Raw genomic sequence first — 24,219 nt, 5'->3', positions numbered from 1 at the left:
ATAATTTCTACATGGAGAAGCTAGTTAATGTTGCTCTTAGCTTCGGTGGGCTTTGATAATAAGATTCTAGTGAATGTTACCTAAATTAGTTAAACTAGAAAGATGCTTTGAGAGATCTGCTGTTTTTAAAGGTAGGTCTCACTATATCCTCAGGCTGGCCTAGAACTTTTCCACAATGGCTTTGTATTCACAGTCCTTCATGCGTGCATTGATGATAGGCATGTGCCACTGTGCCCAGCTTCTAATTTTTTAGGCAATTTAAAAAATTTTTAGGGCAGATTTAGATTTGCCAGAAGTTACTCTTCATTTTTATGAAGGCAGAAAATCTCAAGTGTTGACTCTAAAGCTAATACAGCTAAATAACAGGGCCAGAACTTTGTTCTGAATCTTAAATACAGTGTTCATTTGACTCATTCTGTCGTGAGAGTCTGTAGTGTTGGTTTGTTGGGTACTTTCCTTGTCATTCAAGTGCCTGCTGTGTATTTATACTAATTAACATAGAATTTCTGTCTCAGAACTTGTCGCATAAAAGAGGCTGGAGTAGTTCAGTGGTAGAGCACATGGCAGTCAGAGGGCACTAGGGCCAGATCCTATAAAACCACCAAAAATTTTGAAAAGATAGTATCCAACTCCTATATGCATTGATGTGGCGGAAGGCACAGGCATGCTGCCAGGAGGGATTATAGGAGAGGAAACAGTCTTACTTGAAGGTGAAGGGAGTGTAGAGAGAGAAATGGTTGCCAACATTCAGTGATAGGGAGGCTGTTTCTACTGTAGTGGAACTAGTAGTTGATACTGTTCTCGGTTAAATATCAAAACCTAGGTAGCAACTATTACCTCATCAGTTTTACTGTTTGTTGTACTTGGGTCAAGTATCCACAAAAACATTTTAGATTTTCTGGTCATTTTCTTTCCAGATACCCTACGTTACTATTGAGTGAGCATTCCTCTATCCACACGTGCTTCCGTCCTCAGGCAAATACTAACCTTGGCTGGTACTTGGTGATGCATACTACCAATACCAAGCCTTTTTTTCTCTTCCACAGGTGGCTGGTGAAGGTGCTGATATCACAGGTGTGTACCTACTGCTAGGATCTGCTGTGGGATCTTATAGGGAGAGGGATGACCTGCACAGAATACTGAGGCTGCCCTAACGGCATCTCTCAGAGGGACCTTTGCAGGTGGATGTCAGTGTGTCTCCTAGTGACACTCGTCCATCTGCTTGCTTATCAGCTGGTCTAAGGCAGAAATTAACCTCTCCTTTCCCCCACAGTGTCTGGACAGTAGAACTAGTTGACTTTTATGAAACTGAAAGAACATGTAACTGGCAAACCACAGCTTCATTCTCTTTCAGAACTATCCATTCCAGCTGAGCAAGGTGGCACAGGCCTGTAATCCCTGTACTCTGGGAGGCAGAGGCAGGCAGATCTCTGTGAGTTCAAGGCCAGCCTGGTCTACAAAGTGAGTCCAGGACAGCCAAGGCTACACAGAGAAGCCCTGTCTCAAAAAACCAAAGTGGGGAGAAAAAGAATTATCCATTCCAAATCTAATGACTGAAAGATTAGGTCCTGGAGAAAAGCTTTGAGTATATAGTATATTAAACTGAGGCAACCTAAGAGCCAGGTACTCTGAATATCAGGTGAGAATGAAATACAAGAGGCTTGGGCATCTGCAGTGTGTCCCGTGTTACCTTTGGAAAGGACTGATTGAAAGACAAGAAAAGTAAAGCATTCCCGCTGTTTGTTCTCTTAGCCTAAGAGATTCCTCACAGAGACAGAAAGTGATACTTTTGTAAGGCGTGCACTGAATATTTGTAGTTCTTAGTAAGTAATGGTTTTGCCTGAAGCTTGATTTTGTTGTTGTTGTTGTTGTTGTTGTTGTTGTTCTGAATATCAACCTTTAGCCTGTAGCCTCCCTAAGAGTAATCTGTTTGAAGACTTCATTGCTTGAGAATGGTAATGATGGCAGAAGTTATATTGCGCTTGGTATTTATCAGGTAATAGGTGTTTTCAGGAACTCTGTGACTAACGTGGCTTTTAAAGCGTTAGTCGCCCGGGCAGTGGTGGCGCATGCCCTTAATCCCAGCACTTGGGAGGCACAAACAGGCAGATTGCTGTGAGTTCAAGGCCAGCCTGGTCTACAAATGGGTGCAGGACAGTCAAGGCTACACAGAGAAACCCTGTCTCAAAAAATCAATCAATAAAGTGTTAGTCATTGCTGTCTTCCTTGTGGAATTATTTAGCCAAAGTGACCACTGTTTGTTAGTGAGCATTTCCTTCATATCTGAGTAGTCTGGACCTGTGGTTAAAGGGAAGGTGTAAACCTTCTTTTTACTCACTCCATTCTCTTAATATAATATGCAAGTCAAAAACTGTATGACTTTTCTTGGAAAGGAGTACCCCTTCTCTCTCAACTGAGGGAAGACACTGGAAATTGTGGCCAATTAATTGGTTGGCTGTAGTTTAGTCTTTCGCAGCTTTGAAGGTACCCAAGTTGTAGTAAATGATAACGTGCAGTATTCTTATGAAGATAAACAGTTTCTTACTACATGTCAGAAATTTTCAAGTCAAAAGTTCAGAACTGGAGTAAAGTTGTAAGTTTGATGTCATTTCAAGATTAGCTTAGGTCTTTCTGTGACCTATTAGAAATCCATTTTGGGACAACTATATCATAATTTCCTAAAATATTATTTACTTGTTATGTATATGTGTGCCACAGTGTCCATGTGGAGTTCAGAGGACAAATTTGTGGAGTCAGTTCTCCATTCTTCTTCATGTGAAACTTGGATCAGCCTGCCTGAACAGCAAGCACCTTATTCCCTGAGCCATCCTACCAGGCCTTAAGTTGTTTTGTGATAGCAAACAGTGCTTGGCATTGTAAACCTTGGCATTATAAATGATGTCTCCAAAGCATTTACACGTGCTAACAGTTATAACAGTACAATTGAAAACCAAGTATCTGTCCTGTACTACTCCTTGAGTTTTGAAAATTGTATTTGTACTTTGTGGGTTACCAGTATACATGTCTAGCCATTAGAATGTGTCTATTGGGAAAGATCTTTGGTTTTTGTTCTCTGTCACCCTTGTTGCATATATATCACTAACTGAAGTTTTGTCAAATAGCACTTACTGTGTGAAGCAGTTTCATAACATTATTTATCTTATAAAGTACTGTTTACAACTCACCAAACTGTATGTCCTGCTGATGGGTCAGAGCACTGTGTGGCTACACCAATACCATGCCATCATTTCACTCCTACTACAAAGAAAACTGATTCAAGTAATTCAAATAATAATAATTTTGGAGTAATACAAACCAAAAATGGTCCTTGATATGGGTGGAGTAAGTAGGCTAATCCTGTGGCATTGAGCTCTGACCAGGCACAGGGCAAGCAGTGCCCTGTACTTGCTGCCAGTCTAGTTTAGTGCCCTACTCCATGATTTTTTTGTCCTTTGTTTAGCTGTTTTCTGAGTTATGGGGTACAAAATGACAAAACATTGATGTAGAAAGACAGCTATAGAGTGGGGGAAAAGTCCTAATGAAAACAACGAATGTGCCTTGTTCAGTGTATATCCAGTGTTGTGTGTTATAGATACAGGCAACTGAGAAGTTGCTTTAAGCTGTAGAGTGATGGTATGGGAAATAGATAGCCTTTGACAGTGGGATTGTGCAGAGGGAAGAAACTATTTTGGTTGCCTTTATATAGGATTCAGAACTTATGACTTTGGGAAAGAAACTCAGTGTTTGTTTATTCAATTACATTTTGAAAAGCAAATTCTAATAAGATTGCTCGTAACCACTGTCTTACTAACATTTTTAAACATTGAAACACCAGAGAGGTCAAGGACTGAAAATAATCAACATTCTCCCTTCCCCCATTTCCTGCTTGACTGGTGCTAGTCTCTTCCCAGTGGGACTAGGATTCCCAGTTTCCAGTCCTAGAATAATTAAATATGCTCCAGCCTCAAGTAGCCCATTTTATTCACTACAGATTATATTCCTACATTAGCTCCCTTGTAAGAGGTTGGGGGTGGAGACCTTGGGGGGGGGGGTGTTTTTACATAGCCTTGGCTTCCTCAAACTCAGAGATCTACCTTCTTCTGCCTCCTAAGTGCTGGGATTCAAGGAGTGCCTGACCATACCTGACTGATCTTTCTTGTTCTCTTAAAATATGCCTTAAATGGGTTGAAATTAGGCAGGATTAGTTCAGTTGCCTGTTATGCAGGAAACTCAGTTTTATCTCCAGCACTTCATATTTACAAGCTTGGCATGGTGGTATGCACCTGTAATTCTAGTACTCAGGAAAGTAGAGTCAAAAGGGACAGACATTCAAGGTCATTTTTGGCTATATAGTGAGTTTGAGTCCAACCTGTGCTACATGATTCCCTATCAGTCAACAATTGGCACAAACAGGTTTACTATAGTTTGTGCACGCACACACATAAGATTTCCCTATACTTTTGATTTTTTAAAAGTTATTATCCTTTCGGGGCTGGAGAGATAGCTCAGTGGTTAAGAGCGCCGCCTCCTCTTCCAAAGGTCATGAGTTCAATTCCCAGCAACTACATGGTGGTTCACAACCATCTGTAATATATGATGCCCTCTTCCAACCTACAGGTGCATTTGCAGGCAGAGCACTGTATACATAATAGTAAATAAATCTTTTTTTTTTTTTTTTAATATCCTCTCGTGATTATTTTTTTAACCAAATACCTGAAGAAAATACTAGTATTCAGAGATATAAAAGGAAGATATTTGTACTCAGTGTCTTTGGGCATTTATCTGTAGGTTGCTAGGACCTTTGGTCATGTGCATGTGTGTTGTGACTGCACATAGAAGTGTTGTGGAAGGTTTTTGAAACTCATTAATTGCCTTTCTAATGCTAGTAGCTTTGAATTTTTTTCCTAATAGCTCCTTTGTTTTCTTTTTCTAGACGAATTTGATGCCTACATCATTGTGTCTTTCGTGAATGCCACACTTGTGCTATCTATCGGAGAGACTGTGGAAGAAGTGACTGACTCTGGGTTCTTGGGTACCACTCCAACCTTGTCCTGCTCTTTATTAGGAGATGATGCATTGGTGCAGGTGAGCTTGCTGGCCTACTTAGCATGGCATGTCCTTCCTTTGCCCATCACGTTGTTATTCTTTGGTGTGCTTGTATTCTTGTCTCTTCATTCTCACCTTCCAGAAAACCTCAGGGAGGGTCAATGATGTTTTAATCAACATAAAAAAAGGTACACTGAGAATGAATTCCCCTCAGAATTTTACTAAGCAGTTTTAAGAACTTGAAACCTAACATTTTCTCTCAGTTTGCCATTTTTGTTATGAAACTTCATAACTGTTGTCATCTTTATTAACAAGTGGGCTTTGGGCTTTTTTGAACAGATGAGACAAAACATGAACTTTTTAAATTTTCTTTTAAAAATGATCTGTCTGGACTCTTCTAACTGATGCCTCAGTTGCATGGTTCCAGGCTTGCCAGGGGTGAGGATCATTCCAGGTGGTAATCAAATTACTAGTTAGATTTTATTCTTTGACTGACTTCTAGGTGTATCCAGATGGCATTCGACACATCCGAGCAGACAAGAGAGTCAATGAATGGAAGACTCCTGGCAAGAAAACGATTGTGAAGTGTGCAGTGAACCAGCGACAAGTGGTGATCGCTCTGACTGGGGGAGAACTGGTGTATTTTGAGATGGATCCTGTATGTGACTTGTTTTGTTGTGCTGGCCATGTGCTGTTTTTCATTATAGTTTTGGGGGTGGGGTTCTGAAATGTTAAATATTAATAGTGTTGTTATCAGTATAGCTATCACAAGAAAGAGAATTGGTAATGGCAATATCCATAAATAGTAAGACAGTCTGGCCCTTTTTAAAGATTATTTCTTTTATCCATATGTATTTGTGTCCGAATGAGTTTATGTGCTGTGTACATGCAGAACAGACAGAGTGTTGGATCCCTTGGATTTATAAGCTTCCATGTCATGTTTGTGAGAGTAGATCAGTAAACATCCCTTGAGCTGTCTCTCCAGCCCCGGTCTGACTCTTCCTAATGAAGAAAAGTTGGTAAATCTAATTCAGATTAGAGTTGTGAAATCCTCTTTTGAAGGTGAAATACTCGTTTCTTTTGTACCTTGCCCTCATTTCCTGGTGAATATTTGACAAAGATTTGTTTTCTCTTGTTTCCCCCTCCCTCCTTCCCCCCCCTCTCTCCCTCCCTCCTTCCCCCCCCCTCCATCTCTCTCTCTCTCTCTCCCTCCCTCCCTCCCTCTCCATCTCTCTCTCTTCTTCCTTTTTCTTTTTTGAGATAGCGTCTAATGTAGGATTCAAGTCAGCTGTGAAACTCATAGTAATCCTCCTGTCTGTTTTTCAACTGCTGGGATTATAGTCTTACGCTAGTACAGTTGGCTTCGTTCAGGGTTCTCAAAGAGAACAGATCAATGGTTTTTATGTATCTATCTATCTATCCTTGTCTAGGTTAGTTTATATTTGTGCCAAATCCTGCTTTTTGTCAAAGATCTCTTGGTTTTCTTTCCCTCTGGGGCATTAATGTGTTTGGCATTAACCTGGGAGGTTAATTGTGAGACTTGAAGTGCTGAAATTCTTGGTCATTAACTACTATTAAAAAATGTGAGAAAGGAGCTGGCCGTGTAGCTCAGTGGGTAGATCACAAGACTACATAAATTGGGTGTGTTCGGGACCCTTTGTGATCACAGTACTTGGTGGAGGCAGCAGGGTCTAAAGTTCAGGTTTATCCTTGGCTACATAGTTAGTATAAGCTACATGAAACCCTGTGTCAAAAGCAAAAAGGGGGGAGAGGAGGCCGCCCAAAAAAGGGCCCTAACAGCCATTTTCCTTTCCTAGGCCCAGAGTTATAGGGTGAATTAAAACATATAGACCTATTTTGTTTCCTTCCTTGTAGTCAGGACAGTTGAATGAGTACACAGAGCGGAAAGAGATGTCAGCAGACGTGGTGTGCATGAGCCTAGCCAACGTGCCCCCTGGAGAACAACGATCTCGATTCCTGGCTGTGGGGCTGGTGGACAACACTGTCAGAATCATCTCTCTTGACCCATCAGTGAGTAGTAGCACCCTCAGGTTTATGGCTGGGACCTAAGTTCCTGGCTGCCTAAATTTGTACTTGGTTGTCTTTCCTTATTTTTTGTCCAACAGTCACATCTTAGGCACCCAGTTTGGTGAGCTCTACACTGCTTCTGCTTTGACTCTTGTGCTATAGTTTGGTGGGGGAGTGATATTTGTTTGGTTGGTTTCATTTTGGGTTTGTTTGTTTGTTTTGTTTTTTCAAGGCAGAGTTTCTCTGCGTGACAGCCTTGGCTGTCCTGGACTTGCTTTGTTTTTTGTTTTGTGTTTCGAGACAGAGTCTCCGTGTTATCCTTGGCTGTCCTGGACTCACATTGTAGACCAGGCTGGCCTGGAACTTGCAGTGGTCCACCTGCCTCGCGCTTGTGCTATAGTTTACAGATTTCTATCTGAGACTATTAGATACTTTGGCATAAGATTTGAATCACTTTTGCAGTGTACAGTCTATTTTATCTATATTACTAATGCTATGTGTACATATTTGTAACAAAGTGTTTGATCCCCTGAAATGGATAATTGTTGGTCAGCATGTGGATCCTGGGTCCTCTGGGAAAGCAAGAAGTTCTTTTAACTACTGGAGCCCCAACTCTTTAGCCTTGGACTTTGTAGTTTAAAATCCCAAGACTGCTTATTAAAGAGGGATTGTACTTACATGGGGCCTTCCTTACTTTAAAAAAAGGGCCTTACATAACTTTCAAGGAGTTAGGTTTTGCTTACTTTGACCTTTATCCACTTTGACAAAAACAGACAAGAGCTCCTCAAAACTTATTCTGAGATTTAGATTTAATGACCCTCTACGGTCTCAGTTTACTTGTGGGGTTTTCCTTGCCCTTACAAAAAGTTCATTTCTTCAATCCTAACAGGTTTCTGTATTTTTTTCCCCCCAAAACTGGTAGTTTCTTATGTCTCTTCTCCCTCCTCCCTTTTCTACCTCAGGACTGTTTACAGCCTCTGAGCATGCAGGCTCTCCCAGCCCAGCCTGAGTCTCTCTGTATTGTGGAAATGGGCGGGACCGAGAAACAAGATGAGCTGGGTGAGAGGGGCTCTATTGGTTTCCTGTACCTGAACATTGGACTACAGGTAAGAGAAGTCCAGGGGCTCACATTGGTGTCAGCCTTCTGTAGAGATCAGACTGTTGCTTTATCCAGTACAGGCATTTTCTTTGCCCGTGGTTCTAGGTAGCCACCTTATGAAAATCATTTTGTAGTGCTTAGATTTCTTAGGTTAGTTTTTCTTGGCATTTAGAACATACTATGCATGCCTAGAAATAGTATGCATATATCTGCATATTTGGTAAAAATGTTTGCGATAGATGCTTTGGGTTAGAATTAAATGAGTCCTCTAGTTCCCACAGTATTCCAGCCTTTTGGAATGGAATACCTCACAGTTCATAATTGACAACATTAGCTCTAGTGAAGCCTGGATGTTCCTGTAGTCAAAGCAGCTGAGCTTATAATGTCATAGAAAATAGGAACCTAGCATAAGACATGTACTTTTAAAAAAAAAAGTTTTATTTATTTATTATTATGTATACAGTGCTCTGCTTGCATGTACTCCTGCAAGCCAGAAGAGGGCGCCATATCATATTACAGATGGTTATGAGCCACCATGTGGTTGCTGGGAATTGAACTCAGGACCTTTGGAAGAGCAGGCGGCGCTCTTAAACACTGAGCCATCTCTCTAGCCCCCATTATGTACTTTTTAAAAATAATTTTATGTGCATTAGTGTGAGGGTATCAGATCCCTTGGAACTGGAGGTATAGACAGTTGTGAGCTGCCATGTGTGTGCTGGGAATTGAACCTAGCTCCTTTGGAAAAGCAGTCAGTGCTCTTAATTGCTGAGCCAACTCTCTAGCCCCCACATCATGTACTTTTTATTTCTTTAATTAGTAACTACATAGAGACATCATTTAGTTTTTGCTTTTTAAATTTAGTTTCATATTTAGAAATGCTCGGGCATTAGACACAGGTTAGACTAATACAATATGCCTTCATTTCCCCTTGGAGTACTTTTAAAGCAAATCCAAAGCATAAATCATTCCACCTATACTTAGTAATGTCATATTGTTGTAATAAATACAAAAATGGCTAGTAATGTTTATTATTAAATAGGCTATAATTATTATGGCAGTATTATCTAACTTGCTATCATAATCAAAAAAGACACAGACACTTGATGTATTTTAGAATAAGCCTCACTTTACCTAGGGCTGGGCAGATATTTACACCTAAGTTATCTTGTTATCTCCCAGCCCCTTTCCATCTGCTTTAATCCCATCCATAATTCCATAAATCCTTGCTTATGTTCTCCATCTGGACTACTTCTCCATGGGATCCTCAGAGTCAATTCCTCCAGGCCACATGGTTCTTTACCTACCTATCCAATCTCTACTCTCCTTTCTCCTCCAATTCCTCTCTTCCCCTCCCAAGATCCTTCTCTTCCCCAAAGCCCTCAAGCCTTAGTTTTACCCTGCCCATGTGTAGGCCTTTCATTCAACCAATCAGAAATAATTTCTTAGGCAAGATTACAAACATTGTGTGGTATGTGAGTGTCTGCTCATAAAAGACAGCAAGCAGGCCTCGAGGAACAACATCGTTAACATAACACCAGACCCATCAACATTAGTAACTTTCTGAGTATCTGATACTTTGTGCATGTTATAATTTCCTCATGGAAAATTAGTACAGAGCATAGATGTTGATGGCATTCGTTTGTAACTATTTGGGTTAAGAGAAAGAGTGGTTGAAGTGGTGCTGTTTGTGTTGCATCCCATTAGGAAGTGCATAGTGTCTGGTAGTCCCACTTAGTGATGTTGAAATGCTTGTAATCAAGTCTGTAAGACAAAATGAAGTTTATTCCTTTGTTCTTAACATAGTTTATATAAGAAAAGAGTAACGGTGCTCCCTCAGCCCTCTTCTTCAGTCACTAATTTTACAATTAAGGAGTTAGGACTGTAACAATCATCCTACCTGAGTGTAGGGATTTTGTTGGTTGTGAGTGGATTCCCCCTCCCCCTCCCCCCCCCCCACACACACACACAGGGTTTCTCTGTCTGTCCTGGACTTGTTTTGTAGACCACGATGACCTTGGGCAGAAGAGGGCATCAGATCCCATTACAGATGGTTGTGAGGCCACCATGTGGTTGCTGGGAATTGAACTCAGAGATAACAACTATCGCTCTTAACCACTGATCCATCTCTCTAGCCCTTATTTTAACTATATACATTTGTGGGTGTTTTCTTCAAATTGCTGCCTTTTCTATGATTCTTATGTGTTTACTTCTTTTTTGTTTTTCAAGACAGGGTTTCTCTGTGGAGCTCTGGCTGTTCTGGACTCACTTTGTAGACCAGGCTGTCCTCAAACTCATAGCAGTCTGCCTGCCTCTGCTCCCAAGTGCTGGGCTTAAAGGTTTAGGCCACCATACCCGGCTAATTTTTTTTTTTTTACTTAAGTACAAAGTATGATGTTTAGTGTGAAATGGTTTTTACTTAGTAGATGCTTAATAACTAGGAGAGAATGAATTGCTGGTTGTTGGCGTGTTGTGATCTGTTTTATGTTTTCATCAAATCAAATTTTTTTTTTATCTTCTGCTAAAGTACCGAAAGGTCTTTAAAATTTTCCATCATGAGAAGGCTTTACATGTTCATATCTTTTCAATTTTAGAATGGTGTGTTGCTGAGAACTGTCTTAGACCCTGTTACTGGGGACCTGTCTGACACCCGTACTAGGTATCTGGGGTCCCGTCCTGTGAAACTTTTCCGAGTCCGGATGCAAGGCCAGGAAGCTGTAAGTAATACAAAGACATTTGGATATTGGTGCCATTGTGAGCTTTATGACGTATTCACTTTGTGGATGGGTTAGATGTTAACTCTCTTGATTGGTTTCATTTATGTGGAAAGTCAAGGTTTCTAATGGATGGTCATGGCATGGCACTGTGACATTATGAGGTAATCGGAAGCTTGGATCTTGATCCTTTGAGTCTTTCCTTTAGGCTGAGCTATCAGGGAAGGGAAAAGCTGGAAGTCTTCCTTCCGTTCTGGGCAGGATGATAGTGACATCATGACTCTCCACCTAGTAGGAAAGAGAGCCTGTTCTTTGCAGCTCAGAATTAACATTGCTGGCTGCTCTGTCAGTTTTTAGATATACCTTATTTAATTCCACGGGCTGTCCAGTCTTTTAATAGAATCTAATTTATACTCAAATAAGTAAGTTTAGAAAAAAGTGGTTGACCTAGCTTGTTGGTTTGTTTTTCTTTTTACAATAAGCAATCTACTACCTCTTCTTTGGGCTCCCTTTGCTTAAAATGGTTTGTAACTTTCTAACATTAGAGGCTGAAGTTGGGATTGTGTGCTTAGTAAGGCAGCCGTGCCTGAGCTTTTCCGTTGATTGGAGCTCTTCCTCTGCAGGTTCTGGCCATGTCTAGTCGCTCGTGGTTGAGCTACTCTTACCAGTCTCGCTTCCACCTCACCCCTCTGTCTTACGAGACCCTGGAATTTGCATCGGGCTTTGCCTCCGAACAGTGTCCTGAAGGCATTGTTGCCATCTCTACCAACACCTTGAGGTGAGAAGATCTTGCAGCCCAACAGGAAGCTCTTGTACCAAGGCCTTAGCCCCGGCTCTGCCAGATTTGGAGGAGTTTGTTGTAGCTGAAGCTTAGTTTAGCTCAGGATTGTAGAACCTGTGAGCCAAGTTTTCAAACTTAACTACAGTCTAGTCTTGCACTTTAAGATTTCTGTTTCCTGATAAAATGTTCATGTCACCGGATTAGTTATAGAATAAGTGTTAAATCTCTTTCTCTTTTCTTTTCTTTTCTTTTTTGTTTTGTTTTTGTTTGTTTGTTTGTTTGCTTTTGTTTTTCTAGACAAAGTTTCTCTGTGTAGCCTTGGCTGTCCTAGACTTGCTTTGTAGACCAGCTGGCCTCAAACTCACAGTGATCCACCTGCCTCCACCTCCCAAGTGCTGCTAGGATTAAAGGTGTGCACCACCACGCCCAGCCAAATCTCTTTTTCTTAACTATGTTTTTATCAACAGAACTATATCTTAATTTACCTTTTTTCTTTAAAGACAGGGTTTCACTATATACCCTGAAACATCCTAAATAGGTCAGGCTGGCCTCAAATTCAGGGAGATCCACTGGCCTCTGCCTATTAACTGCTGCAATTAAAATCTAGTTGTTTCTTTTTTATGACAGACTCTTAACAAGGTAGCCAGTCCTGGCTTCAACATCAAATTGCAAGCACATACACACGCAAATAGAGAAGGCCACTGAACACTCTAGAACTTACTGTCAGAATCAGTCACTTCTCCCTTTTTGGCTATTACTGATGTAATAAATATTTGTGTCTTAATGTTTTGTGTGAATACAGGTTTTCACTTTTATTTGAAGTAGTTTTTGAAAAAGTGAAATTTAAATTGGGGTTTCCAAAAGCTGGGGTGTTTCTTGTTCAGAAGAGCATCCATTTTACTTATGAAATATGATCAGTGTTGAGGGGTATTTGCCAGAAAAGACTGCTCAGACATGGACTTAAGCCAATAGAAAATCTACTAGCCAGCTGATGACTACACTAGGTATTTGGGATCTCAGTGTATCCTCAAGGTTTCCTCAGGTTGAGCTTTTTGTTGTTGTTTGTGGGTTTTTTATTTTGTTTTTTTAATATCAGGGTGAGCTTTTAAGCACAAAATTTTTCTGGGTTAACATATTTTAGTTATTTAACAAGAACAGCCAGAAGTGGAACTATAGAAGCCAAAAAGTGAGGTTTGTACATTTAGAGACTTTCCCAGAACTATTTACTTTGATGGATTAGGCCTTTGTTTTAGTTTAGGCAGGTGGTGTTGTCTACATACGGAGTTTTAAGCCTGAATGGTACTTCCATCATGGTTGGCTGTGCTAAGGCCTTGGCATCTAGTAAGGCTGAGGGCCCTAGTACAGTCAGCATTAAGCAGTATAAGCAGAGCTGAAGTGACAGGTTTGCTAAAGAGGTTATAACCTTGGAGGAATACTTGGAGGAACTACTTCCTCTACACCCCCACTCATCTCCAGGGGCTGAAAAATCTGGATATGTTTTCTCTGGATTTTAATCAGGGGTTGAGGGAACAGTAGAGTTTATGATTAATACCCGTTTCTACCTGGGATTCCCATGGGTCCATGATATAGAGGGAAAGGGCCCCATTTTGTCAAAGGGAAGAGAATTGGAGAGGATGCACATAGGCTTTATGTATAATTGGTCTTTTGCTACTTTGTAGGTTCTTTCTTCTACCTTTCTGCACCCCTTTTCTTCCCTTTCAACCTCCTAACACTAGAGAGGAGAGGAAAGAGATCTCTGAATAAAATCAGGGGTAACAAGGGGATGATATTGTTAGACTCCTTCTTGTTGTCAAGTTCTTTGGGGTAAGTTTGATCCTTGCCATCAGGATATCTAGTTTCTTCTTTGGGCACTGACTACTTAAAAAACTCAACCAACAATCCCTTTGAACAACCACCAACCACCTGTGGGCCTCTAACATTTATGTACCCTCTGAAAAAATTCCCAGAATTCCAAATGTCACACAATAGCAGAAATAATCTGCAGCTGGCAAAACCTTGCCTTTGCTAGAGCATGAGGCAAATCATAGTCTGCTGCTGTGAAGCAGCCCCATAGCCCCACATCTGGGATTAAAACAAAACATAGTCTTTCAATATTCTTGTGGTTTTGTTTGTTTGTTTGTTTGTTTTTGTTTTTTGTTTTGTTTTAAGAATCCAAAATTCTTGCTACAAGTACGGGCAGCCTCCATATTTGTCTGGCACTCATTACAGTAGCCTTCTTTCTGTCTGGTCATAGAGGAAGTAGATGAAGGGCCAATAAATGAAGGAGGAGGGGTAGCTATAGGGATGGTGGGAATTTCAGTTGGGCTCCTGACAGCCTGGATAGAACAGTTTCCCAACCCTATTTAGGGGGACTGTTACAAGTGAGCATTTCTTGAGCTTTCAATCTCCATATGTAAGAGTTGCCTGGACAGAAGCTGACAAGGTGAGGAACAAAAGTCTATGTCCAATCTAGTAGAGTCGACCATGGTTGCCAGGTTGAAGTCTCATTCTTTTGGACCTGGGGACAAGCTTGTTGCTCTCTGCATCCTCTGAAACTTAAGGGTGCAGGGTCCTGTTGGGGTGATATAGAGGAAGGGAAGTTACCTTGAGGAAGAGTAGCAGTAAAGGGCTTGAGGTGGCATAGGTGAATCCAGTGAGGTAGACCTGCAGGCTTACCAGCTGTGGGAGTTACAAGAATTACCTTGAAGGGCCTCTACCATTTAGGGGAGAGGGGTGAAGAAGGACATTGATCCAGAGGTGGGAGAAGGAAGGGCCTGATCACTAACATAAATTGAGGGTGGACAGGAGTTGGTGGGTAGCTGGGAGTAGGTCAGTAAAGTTTCATAGAGGAAGCAGAGATGACAGTAGGGGGTGAGTAGTTGATCAGGGAGAGGTTTGGGTGGAGGTGGGGGTCAGAACCTGTCATCTGAACATGGGCTCAAACAGTTAGATGGGAAGAGGTATCAACCTGTAGCCTAAGAAGGCCGACAGCAGGAGCTTTACTCAGTTAAAGTGAAGTTCTTGTGAGAGTTAGACAAGGATGATGTTGTTGGGTTGGTTTTGGTTTTTCAAGACAGGGGTCTCTGTACCCTTGGCTATCCTAGACTCACTTTGTAGACCAGGCTGGCCTCGAACTCACAGTGATCTAGGATAGGGTCCCACTGTGGCTTAAACTCCCCCAGGGTAGAATGTGCAGGCACTAGGATATTCTGCTCAGTCATATAGCACCAATGTTAGGGTTTGCAGTTTTGCACCAGAAGGAAGGGTACCTTGGCAATTGGGGCCAAGGAACACCACAAAGTCAAACCATGCACAGAACTCGTGTGAGAGATTTGTTGGGGGGTGGTATACGACAGCTGCCTCTTGAGCTAGGGTGGAGGAGAAATAGAACAGGCTGAGAAGGCATTTGCTTTATAAAGGGATATAGCACACAGGGAGAATATGTGACTCTTGGTCACCGTGGAAATGTGGTGTTTGGTGACTGGTGATGACATGGCTGCTGTCACAGATTACTGAAGATGGGCTTGCAGAGGTGACGGGGTGGGCAATACCCACAAATGTGCCTTCCTCAATTGCTTTCCTGTTGGAGTATGTGAAAATTCTGAGTGCTTGTTAGAAAACAAGAGTCTTGTGACCTCAGTTTCACTAAAACACAGGATTATTCTTGGAATGTATCCTGTGTTCCTCCCAGGTAGCAGCTAGGAGTGAGTTTAATTACTTCAGCTGTTGGGATTCATGTGCCTCTGGAAAAAGATGTTTTTGCCATGTGTGGCTTGTCCTTGTGATTGAACACTTTATTCATATGATTCTTCTTAACTCTCAAACTATAAATTGTCTGCTCTGAGTCAAGTTGGTTAAAGCACTTTACCAGCTGAGCCTTCTCTGTGGCTCCTGGACTTTGTTATCACATTAACTAGGAGAAGATAAATTTTTTGACAATTTTAATGTGTTTCAATGGTGAAAAGAGTGAAGTGTGTTGCTTTCTGGATCTTCTTGTCTCGTGTATAGTCCTTTAAGCTTTGAGGGCTGTTATGTGTTGCCTAATGTCATTATTGGAGTGTCAACAATTTGATTTGCAGTGACTGGTCACTTCATCATTTCCTAGGCTGAATAATGTTTTTAACTCATTTGTCTATTACCATAGGATTTTGGCATTAGAGAAGCTTGGTGCTGTCTTCAATCAAGTAGCTTTCCCACTGCAGTACACACCCAGGAAGTTCGTCATCCACCCTGAGAGTAACAACCTTATAATCATTGAGACAGACCACAATGCCTACACTGAGGCTACAAAAGCTCAGCGAAAGCAGCAGATGGCAGAGGTAATCACTCTGACCTCCAACTCTGACCTATGCAGTTGATTAGAAAAGTTTAAATTTACAACATCTGTAATTGCCTTCCTCCCTGCCACACACAACACTGCTTTGAGGCTCAGACCAGGAACTCTTGGTGATCCTGCTCCCCCGGCTTTCCAAGTGCTGGGGCACTATATGCACTATTAAATATAGCTGCAGTATTGCAGTTTTGCTGTGTAGCTTTGGCTGTCCTGGTACTCACTATGTAGACCAGGCTGGCCTTAGTGGTTTGCCTGCCTCCACTTCCAGATTGGAGGCATGCACTACCATGCCTGGCTGTCTTTGTTACTTTTTAAAGATCCAGGGCCTTTATGTATGTAGCACAGCAGTAGAGTTCATGTCTAGCATGTGCAAAGCTCTAGGTTAGATACACAGGTATGGTAGGGAGGACCCTGCAGCTAAAACCATAATCCCAGACCCTTTTCAGGACATTAAAGCAAAGTTCTTTGTCCTATTCCTTGCATTTAGAAACATTTTTGTGGCCTGAGGCAAAGTATGACCTGGCTTACTCAGAATTCAGCTCCCTCGGTGGGACTGTTCTCTGCAGTCCTTGACCTCCAGAGTAGGCTGTATTATTTGATGCCTGGATTTGAGGGACTCCTGGTACTAGCTGACAGACTTTTTTGCTACTTCTCATTTTTTTACCTCTTCTTGCTTTTTGGACTTAGGAAATGGTGGAAGCAGCAGGGGAGGATGAGCGAGAGCTGGCTGCAGAAATGGCAGCAGCATTCCTCAATGAAAACCTCCCTGAATCCATTTTTGGGGCTCCTAAGGCTGGCAACGGGCAGTGGGCCTCTGTGATTCGGGTGATGAATCCTATCCAAGGGAACACATTAGACCTTGTCCAGCTGGAGCAGAATGAGGCGGCCTTTAGGTAAGGGTGTGAGGTCAGTCTGGGCTTTGATGGTGTAAACAAATGTTCTTGGGGTTTTAACTAATGCCTGGCTTTTCCTTCTTTGACTATTTGTAGTGTGGCAGTATGTAGGTTCTCTAACACTGGCGAAGACTGGTATGTGCTGGTGGGTGTCGCCAAGGACTTGATATTGAGCCCTCGATCTGTGGCAGGGGGGTTTGTCTATACATACAAGCTTGTGAACAATGGGGAAAAATTGGAGTTTTTGCACAAGGTAAGAACCAACTTTTGGTTCTCTTGGATCTTAGGTCTTACTGGATTCTCTCATTTTGTTCTGAACTTCTGGGTTGGGTCTTTTATTTGTTTCATGGGGTTTTTTTGTTTTGTTTTGTTTTGTTTTTTATGCGATAGAGTCTCACTGTGTAGTCTTGGCTGGCCTATAACTCTCTGTATAGACCAGGCTGTCCTCTGCCAGCTGGGTGAGATGGGATTACACTACCATGTCGAGCTAAGTTGGGTCTATTGGACAGTAGCTTGTCCACTCTAATTCATCTTTGTGTAGCATGTAGAACATACTAGGAACTTCATGCTTGTGATATTCCTGTGCCTGGCACAGAACACAAGGGTTCTCACCACTCACAGTGGTGAGAAACACACAGTGATTAGTCCCTTGTTTACTGTGTAGGAAGCAGGCAACAGTTTGTGACCAGAACTCATCAATCAGTTAAAGAATTATATATCCCAGGAAGTTACTGTTTAATGGGAAGTTTCGTTTTGAGAGAACAAATAACTCTATGATCACTGTGCAGTGTGAATACATTTAATGCCATCAAAGCATAAACTCCACAGTGTAAATTTTTGTTATTTCTGTTATGCTCCTGTTTAATTCTTTCGTTTAGTTGGTTTTGGGTTTTTGAGACAGGGTTTCTTTGTGTAGCCCTGGCTGTTCTGGACTCACTTTGTAACCCAGGCTGGCTTTGAACTCCACCTACCTCCAGAGTGCAGGTATTAAAGGCATGTACCACCGTGCCCAGCTTTAAAGGAGTATTTTATGTTCTGTCCTCTATACTGACAGTACCTGAATCTGACTGTTTCCTCGGGGGAATATATCATGCTCCTTTAGGTTAAACATTTCTTTCTTAGAACTGAGATGTCACTTTTCAGTATCATTCTTTTCTCATCCCTCCATAAGCCTCAGTTGTTTCTTAGATGTTAGTACAGGCCTCTGAGCAACATTCACCAGGCACTCAAAAATGCTGTTTCATAGGGACTGTTGAGCAAGGTTAGTGCTGTTTGCAGCCTGTCTTCTGGAATGACATTAGAAAAATAGTTTTATGTGTCAAGGGTCTGGTGAGTGTATGACTGACTGTATGCTCTGTATGTTCTGAACGCCGCCATGACGTTCTTTTCCTTTCATAGACTCCAGTGGAAGAGGTCCCTGCTGCCATTGCCCCATTCCAGGGGAGGGTATTGATTGGTGTGGGCAAGCTTTTACGAGTTTATGACCTGGGGAAGAAGAAGTTACTTCGAAAGTGTGAGAATAAGGTAAGTGTGCAGTTGTGGAGTGAGCACAGTTATGGCACTTTTTTTTTTTTTTTTTTTTTTTTTTTTTTTTTTTTTTTGGTTTTTGTTTTTTTCCTTCTGAGATGGGGTTTCTATGTGTAGCCTTGGATGACCTGGTCCCCCCTTGTAGACCAGACTCACACAGATCTGCCTGCCTTGCCTTCCCGAGTGCTGGGATTACAGGCGTGTGCCTCTGTGTCCGGGTGATGGCGCCAATTCTTCTCTTCCCCCCGCCACCGCTGTTTTTCGAGACAGTACTAGCCTTGGATGACCTGGACCCCCCTTGTAGACCAGAGATCCACCTGCCTCTGCCTCACGAGTGCTGGGGTTAAAGGTGTGTGCCACTATGTCCCGCTTGGTGGCACCAATTCTTTTTTTTTTTTTTTTTTGGTTTTTCGAGACAGGGTTTCTCTGTGTAGCCTTGGTTGTCCTGGACTCACTTTGTAGACCAGGCTGGCCTCGAACTCAAAGCGATCCTCCTGCCTCTGCCTCCCGAGTGCTGGGATTAAAGGCGTGCGCCACCACGCCCGGCTGGTGGCACCAATTCTTAAAGTCACTTTAGAGGGGTGTCTTGAAAAGGCAGTAGATAATCTCAGATCTTGGCTCCTATAGACAAGCTTCCTTTCCTGTTTTATAAGAAATTTAAGCAGGAGAGTTAAACATGTATTTCCACTATTTAAAAAAAAATAGGCCGGGCGTCGTGGCGCATGCCTTTAATCCCAGCAATTGGGAGGCAGAGGCAGGCCGATCACTGTGAGTTCGAGGACAGCCAAGGCTGCACAGAGAAACCCTGTCTCGAAACCACCCCTTCCCCTCCTCCCTCCAAAAAAAGCTTCTGCTGGGTGTAGTGGTAAATTCCTATTATCTAATCCAAGCACTAGGTAAGCTGAGTCAAGAGAACCATAAGTTCAGGGCCAGCCTGGGCTACATAGAGACCCTGTTTCAAAAAGTCAAACAAGGTTCCACAAAGTGGATTAAAAGGTTAAGGCACTTGCCACCAAGCTTGACAACTTCTGTTGGCTTCTGAGAGCAGAGAGCTGACCTCCACTTGTGCATGTCCACAATGTAAAAAAACAAAACAAAAAAAAAATTTTTTTTTTTGTTTTTTTTTTTTAAAGCCAGACAAGGACTAGGGTTGTAGCACGGTAGTAGGGCACTTGCCCAACATGTATATGGCCCTGTGCTTAAACCCCAGGACTCCATTCCACCATACCCGCGAAAAATAACGCCTTCAGTGCTTACTATAGACTGATGTTCTTTTATGTATGTAGATGGTGTATGTTATAGGCAGGGAAAACTGGCCTTTCAGATTTTGCATTTTAGATTCTGAGTTCAAGGATTATACAAATTGCTATCTTTGTTTTTCCCTAGCATATCGCCAATTACATTTCTGGGATCCAGACTATTGGTCACAGGGTAATTGTGTCCGATGTTCAAGAAAGTTTCATCTGGGTTCGCTACAAGCGGAATGAGAACCAACTCATTATCTTTGCTGATGACACCTACCCCAGATGGGTCACCACTGCCAGCCTTCTCGACTATGACACTGTGGCTGGGGCAGACAAGTTTGGCAACATTTGTGTGGTGAGTTGGTGTTGGTTCTTTGGGTAACCATGATATAAACAAAGGTTTATATTTTCTAATATAAAAATAAATTTAGATATAAATTTCAATCCTGCTAAAGCCTTACTCTTTCCTCCCCCTCTTCCCCCCAGACAGGGACTCTCTGTTAGCTTTGGCTGTCCTGGACTCACTTTGTAGACCAGGCTGGCCTTGGACTCACAGTGATCCACCTGCCTCTGCATCCTGAGTGCTAGCATTGAAGGTGTGTGCCACCATGCCCAGCTTGTATCATTTCTTTGTAGGTGAGGCTCCCACCTAACACCAACGATGAGGTGGATGAAGATCCCACCGGAAACAAAGCCCTGTGGGACCGGGGTTTACTCAATGGGGCTTCACAGAAGGTAAGATTGCAGGAAGGGCCCAAGAGAAAAGCAGTACCCAGAGAAGCAGTGCAGTCGTTCACCCATACTACATAGATGTTGGGATTTTTTTTTTTTTAAGGTATCTATATCACCTGTTTCAGTTAGGGTTTATTGCTGTGAAGAGACACCATGACCATGGCAACTCTTATAAAAGAAAACATTTAATTGGGCCTGGTTCACAGTTTCAGAGGTTTAGTCCATTTTTGTCATGGCGCTAGCGTTGTGGCTCAGTTGGTAGAGTGCTTGCCTGACATTCATGCATGAGGCCCAAAGTTGCATCTCTAGCAGTACAAGGGGAGATATATGTGACTGACATGCCCGGAGACTTTTAGGAATATAGAACAGAATTGGAGGACAAATAAAGTTATCAAACTGCTTTATTTGCAGGCAGAAGTCATCATGAACTACCATGTTGGGGAGACAGTGCTGTCATTACAGAAGACCACACTGATTCCGGGTGGCTCGGAATCCCTTGTCTATACCACTTTATCTGGAGGAATTGGCATCCTTGTCCCTTTCACATCTCATGAGGTTGAGTTTCCGCATTGCCCTGACCCTGTCTTGCCTCGTATTGTTTCTTGGTGCTGAATCTGCCTCTACTTATAATTAGGACTGTTGTAGAAATTGTATAAGGTAACAGTTAATAGTGCCTGGAAAACAGAATCTTAAGTTATTTTAGGAAGATCTTTGGGGGAGGTGTGGTAATCAAGACAGGGTTTCTCTGTGTAACAACCCTGGCTGGCCTGATACTCATAGAGATCCACCTGCTTCTGCCTTCCAAGAGCTGGGATTAAAGGCGAGCACCACTATGCCCAGCTGGGAAGGTCTTTCATACTGTGGTGTGGGTATAGATTCTGAGCCCAAAGTCTCAAGAGTAGTCATCCACAAACTAGGAATTGCTAGCACTTCTGTCCTGTCCAATGGGACATGTTTGCCTGGTGCGAGTCAGTGGCTTGGAGTGGCGTCGTGGCAGATAACCTATATTCCTGACACTGAGTAGGCTACTGCCAAGAGAATTTCAAGTTGAAGTCCTGAGCTGTGTAGTGAGACACTGGCTTTTATAAATACTTTGTTCTGGAGATCACTTCTTTCTTAGAGATGATTCTGTTTCTTCATTAGGACCATGACTTCTTCCAGCATGTTGAAATGCATCTGCGGTCTGAGCATCCACCACTTTGTGGACGGGACCACCTCAGCTTTCGTTCTTACTATTTCCCTGTTAAGGTAAGTTGGAAAAAAAGAATCCTAAGCCCATTCACTGGTCTTTCTGTTGACCTTCATTTCTTTAAAATCAGGGCATGGCAGTGCATCCCTTCAGCATGTAACCTGAAGTACGAAGATCATGAGTTCCAGAGTAATCTGGGATATTTATAAAATTTATCTCAAAATAGCAAAGAGTTGGGTTTTTATTCAGTAATAGAATATTTGCTTAGCATGCACATGGCCCTGGATTAAATCAATCTATCAGTCTCTCTCTCTCTCTCTCTCTCTCTCTCTCTCTCTCTCTCTCTCTCTCTCAATCTATCAGTCTCTCTCTCTCTCTCTCCTCTCTCTCTCTCTCTCTCTCTCACTCTCTCTCTCTCTCTCTCTCTCTCTCTCTCTCTCTCACACACACCCACACACACACACACACAATATAGTAGTCAGTCCTTAGTGGAGGAGCTTGGAGGAATGGGTTGTTGAAGGGCACTTGATTCCTAGAAAGCAGACCACAGCCAGAGGAAAAGCTGCACTGGGTTTTGCCAGTCTAAACCCTGGCTACTGGGGGCATCAACTTAGAGTATCTGCATAGTGTGTCCTTCTCTCCCCCCCCCCCCCCCCCCCTTGGACGTCTTGTCTTTGTCCTCATCCAATTCTTCCATGTCCTAGAATGTGATTGATGGAGACCTTTGTGAGCAGTTCAACTCTATGGAGCCCAACAAGCAGAAGAATGTCTCTGAAGAGCTGGACCGGACCCCGCCTGAAGTGTCCAAGAAGCTTGAGGATATTCGGACCCGATACGCTTTCTGAGCCCGTCGTTACCTGGGGGCCTGCCAGACGTCTTCTTCTGTTCCCGTCACTACGTCTGGCTTCTGCCACATGGCAGGAGAAAGGTGAAAGGGTATTTAAGACTGCAAAGATAGCTCTGCACCCTCAGCTCTCCTTGAACACTGGTTCTCCCTGCAGTTGGCACTGAGGTCTGCGCCTTGAACATACTGTGTGGCCTTGTGCTTCAGTGTAGAACACAGTAGTCCTTATTTCCAAAGCCATCCCTACATTGCGTCATTTCTGGCTCTTGTCTACTTTTGTACACACTTAATTTTCATTCTTTTTCTGTAAATACAGTTTTGTACAATGTTGCTTCGTGAGATAGAGGGAGGCAAGCTAAGGTGCAGCCAGGCTGGTTGCATTGTGGCTCAGTTCTGCCCTCTGAACTGGATATATAAAACTAGTTTTAAGGTGGCTGGCATCAGTGTGGTTTGTTGCTTGTTCATTTGTTTGTTTCTGGGGATGAGAATTCAGGAGACATATTTGAGCCTGAATTGGAGCAGTAGTTGGGTCTTTCAAGTGCTGGAGTTGTGGGTATGGTCCTGCAGGCTTTGAAGTACAGAGGTTCCCGGTGCCATCCTCTAAACAGTCTCCAATCATGACCCAGCTCAACATTAGGAACCTCAGTGTTGGTGGAAACTGAAACTCAGCTGCTGGCATAAGCAGAGTACTTGGAATTGTTTTGAGAATGCTAATGTCGCGTTCATCTCCCAACCTCATCCCTAGCCCCGTTGCATTAGACTGGCTGGCTGGCTTCGGTGGGTGCCAGCATCATTCAGCCTCCTTCCTCACTCAGGTTTGACAGAAGCACTCCTACTACCATAGCAGCTATGTAAAGAAGAAAATTTAGGAAAAAAACCTTCTAGAATCCAGATTGTCAGCCCTGAACTTCCACTGCCCATTGATTGGTTCTCTACCAGAGGAAGGAAGGACATTTCTCCAGTGTCAAGGTGAAGGGTTGAATATGACGAGGGATGCATTTGCTCTGGTTCACAGCTGTTGCCCAAGGACCTATAAAAGAGGTTTTATCCCAGCTTGGAAACAGAGGCAAGTAGACCTTTGAGTTCCAGGTCAGCTAGGGCAATTTAGTGAAACCCTGTTTAACACACACACCAGGAAAAAAAACTTATAGCAGATTTACAGCAAATAGGTGAGGCTTAATTACTGGTTTAAGTGTACCACCATGGCTCTTCGGGTGGATTGAGCAAACAGGTAAGCAGGGACCTACCTTTGCCTTATTGACTTAGCAGAGCCTGTTGGGGAATGGAGAAAATTGGGTCATGCCAGGACCCTGAGTCATTGCTTACTACATTGACTCTCACCCTCTGTAAATCCCCTGCTCCTTGGATCTAAGATGGTGCAGCGCTGCTCAGCTGCCTCAGCTTTCCCCTGACCTCTCAGGGCAAAGGGTTTGCAGATGTTTCTTCCTTTGGAAGATCTCTTGCCAAGAATAGCATTCCTGTGGGGAGGGGGTTCAAACTGGACTGTGCCTGGAATGTTGCTGTTTCTGGTTTGTGTAAATGTATTGCTAGCAGGACAGCTGCTAGAGCTGGGAATGTACTCGCCGTTCCCTGCCTCACAGGGAGAGAGGGCTGGTGTCCAGGATGCCGGCCCCTCTCACGGTTCCCAGCCTTTCTTGAGAGTCAGAAATGCTGAGGAATTTTTTTCATCCATCCAGCTTTCAAGATTTATTAATAACTCGGTTCTGGTTCTTGGGGTTTTGGGGTCTCTCTCTCTCTCTCTCTCTCTCTTTTTTTTTTTTTTTTTTTTTTT

General features: G+C 42.8%; 1 protein-coding gene across 1 annotated transcript in view; it reads left to right on the top strand.

The window, feature by feature from the left end:
• The window catches only part of Sf3b3 (splicing factor 3b subunit 3), a 40,423-nt gene extending 17,964 nt beyond the window's left edge, over positions 1–22,459 (top strand). Inside the window, exons 12-26 of the mRNA XM_051169042.1 lie at positions 4,934–5,085; positions 5,549–5,704; positions 6,922–7,077; positions 8,037–8,180; positions 10,765–10,887; positions 11,508–11,662; positions 15,810–15,984; positions 16,686–16,891; positions 16,988–17,144; positions 18,290–18,415; positions 19,805–20,017; positions 20,299–20,397; positions 20,806–20,949; positions 21,538–21,642; positions 22,288–22,459. Of these exons, the coding sequence (XP_051024999.1) occupies positions 4,934–5,085; positions 5,549–5,704; positions 6,922–7,077; positions 8,037–8,180; positions 10,765–10,887; positions 11,508–11,662; positions 15,810–15,984; positions 16,686–16,891; positions 16,988–17,144; positions 18,290–18,415; positions 19,805–20,017; positions 20,299–20,397; positions 20,806–20,949; positions 21,538–21,642; positions 22,288–22,428 (2,252 nt within the window). The 3' untranslated portion in view covers positions 22,429–22,459. The remainder of the gene's footprint in view (positions 1–4,933; positions 5,086–5,548; positions 5,705–6,921; positions 7,078–8,036; positions 8,181–10,764; positions 10,888–11,507; positions 11,663–15,809; positions 15,985–16,685; positions 16,892–16,987; positions 17,145–18,289; positions 18,416–19,804; positions 20,018–20,298; positions 20,398–20,805; positions 20,950–21,537; positions 21,643–22,287) is intronic.
• Positions 22,460–24,219: the final 1,760 nt, after the last annotated feature.

Source organism: Acomys russatus, chromosome 26 (assembly GCF_903995435.1).
Source record: "Acomys russatus chromosome 26, mAcoRus1.1, whole genome shotgun sequence".
NCBI lineage: Eukaryota > Metazoa > Chordata > Mammalia > Rodentia > Muridae > Acomys > Acomys russatus.
Note: the sequence above shows the minus strand (reverse complement) of the source record. Positions and strands in the feature narration are given on the sequence as shown.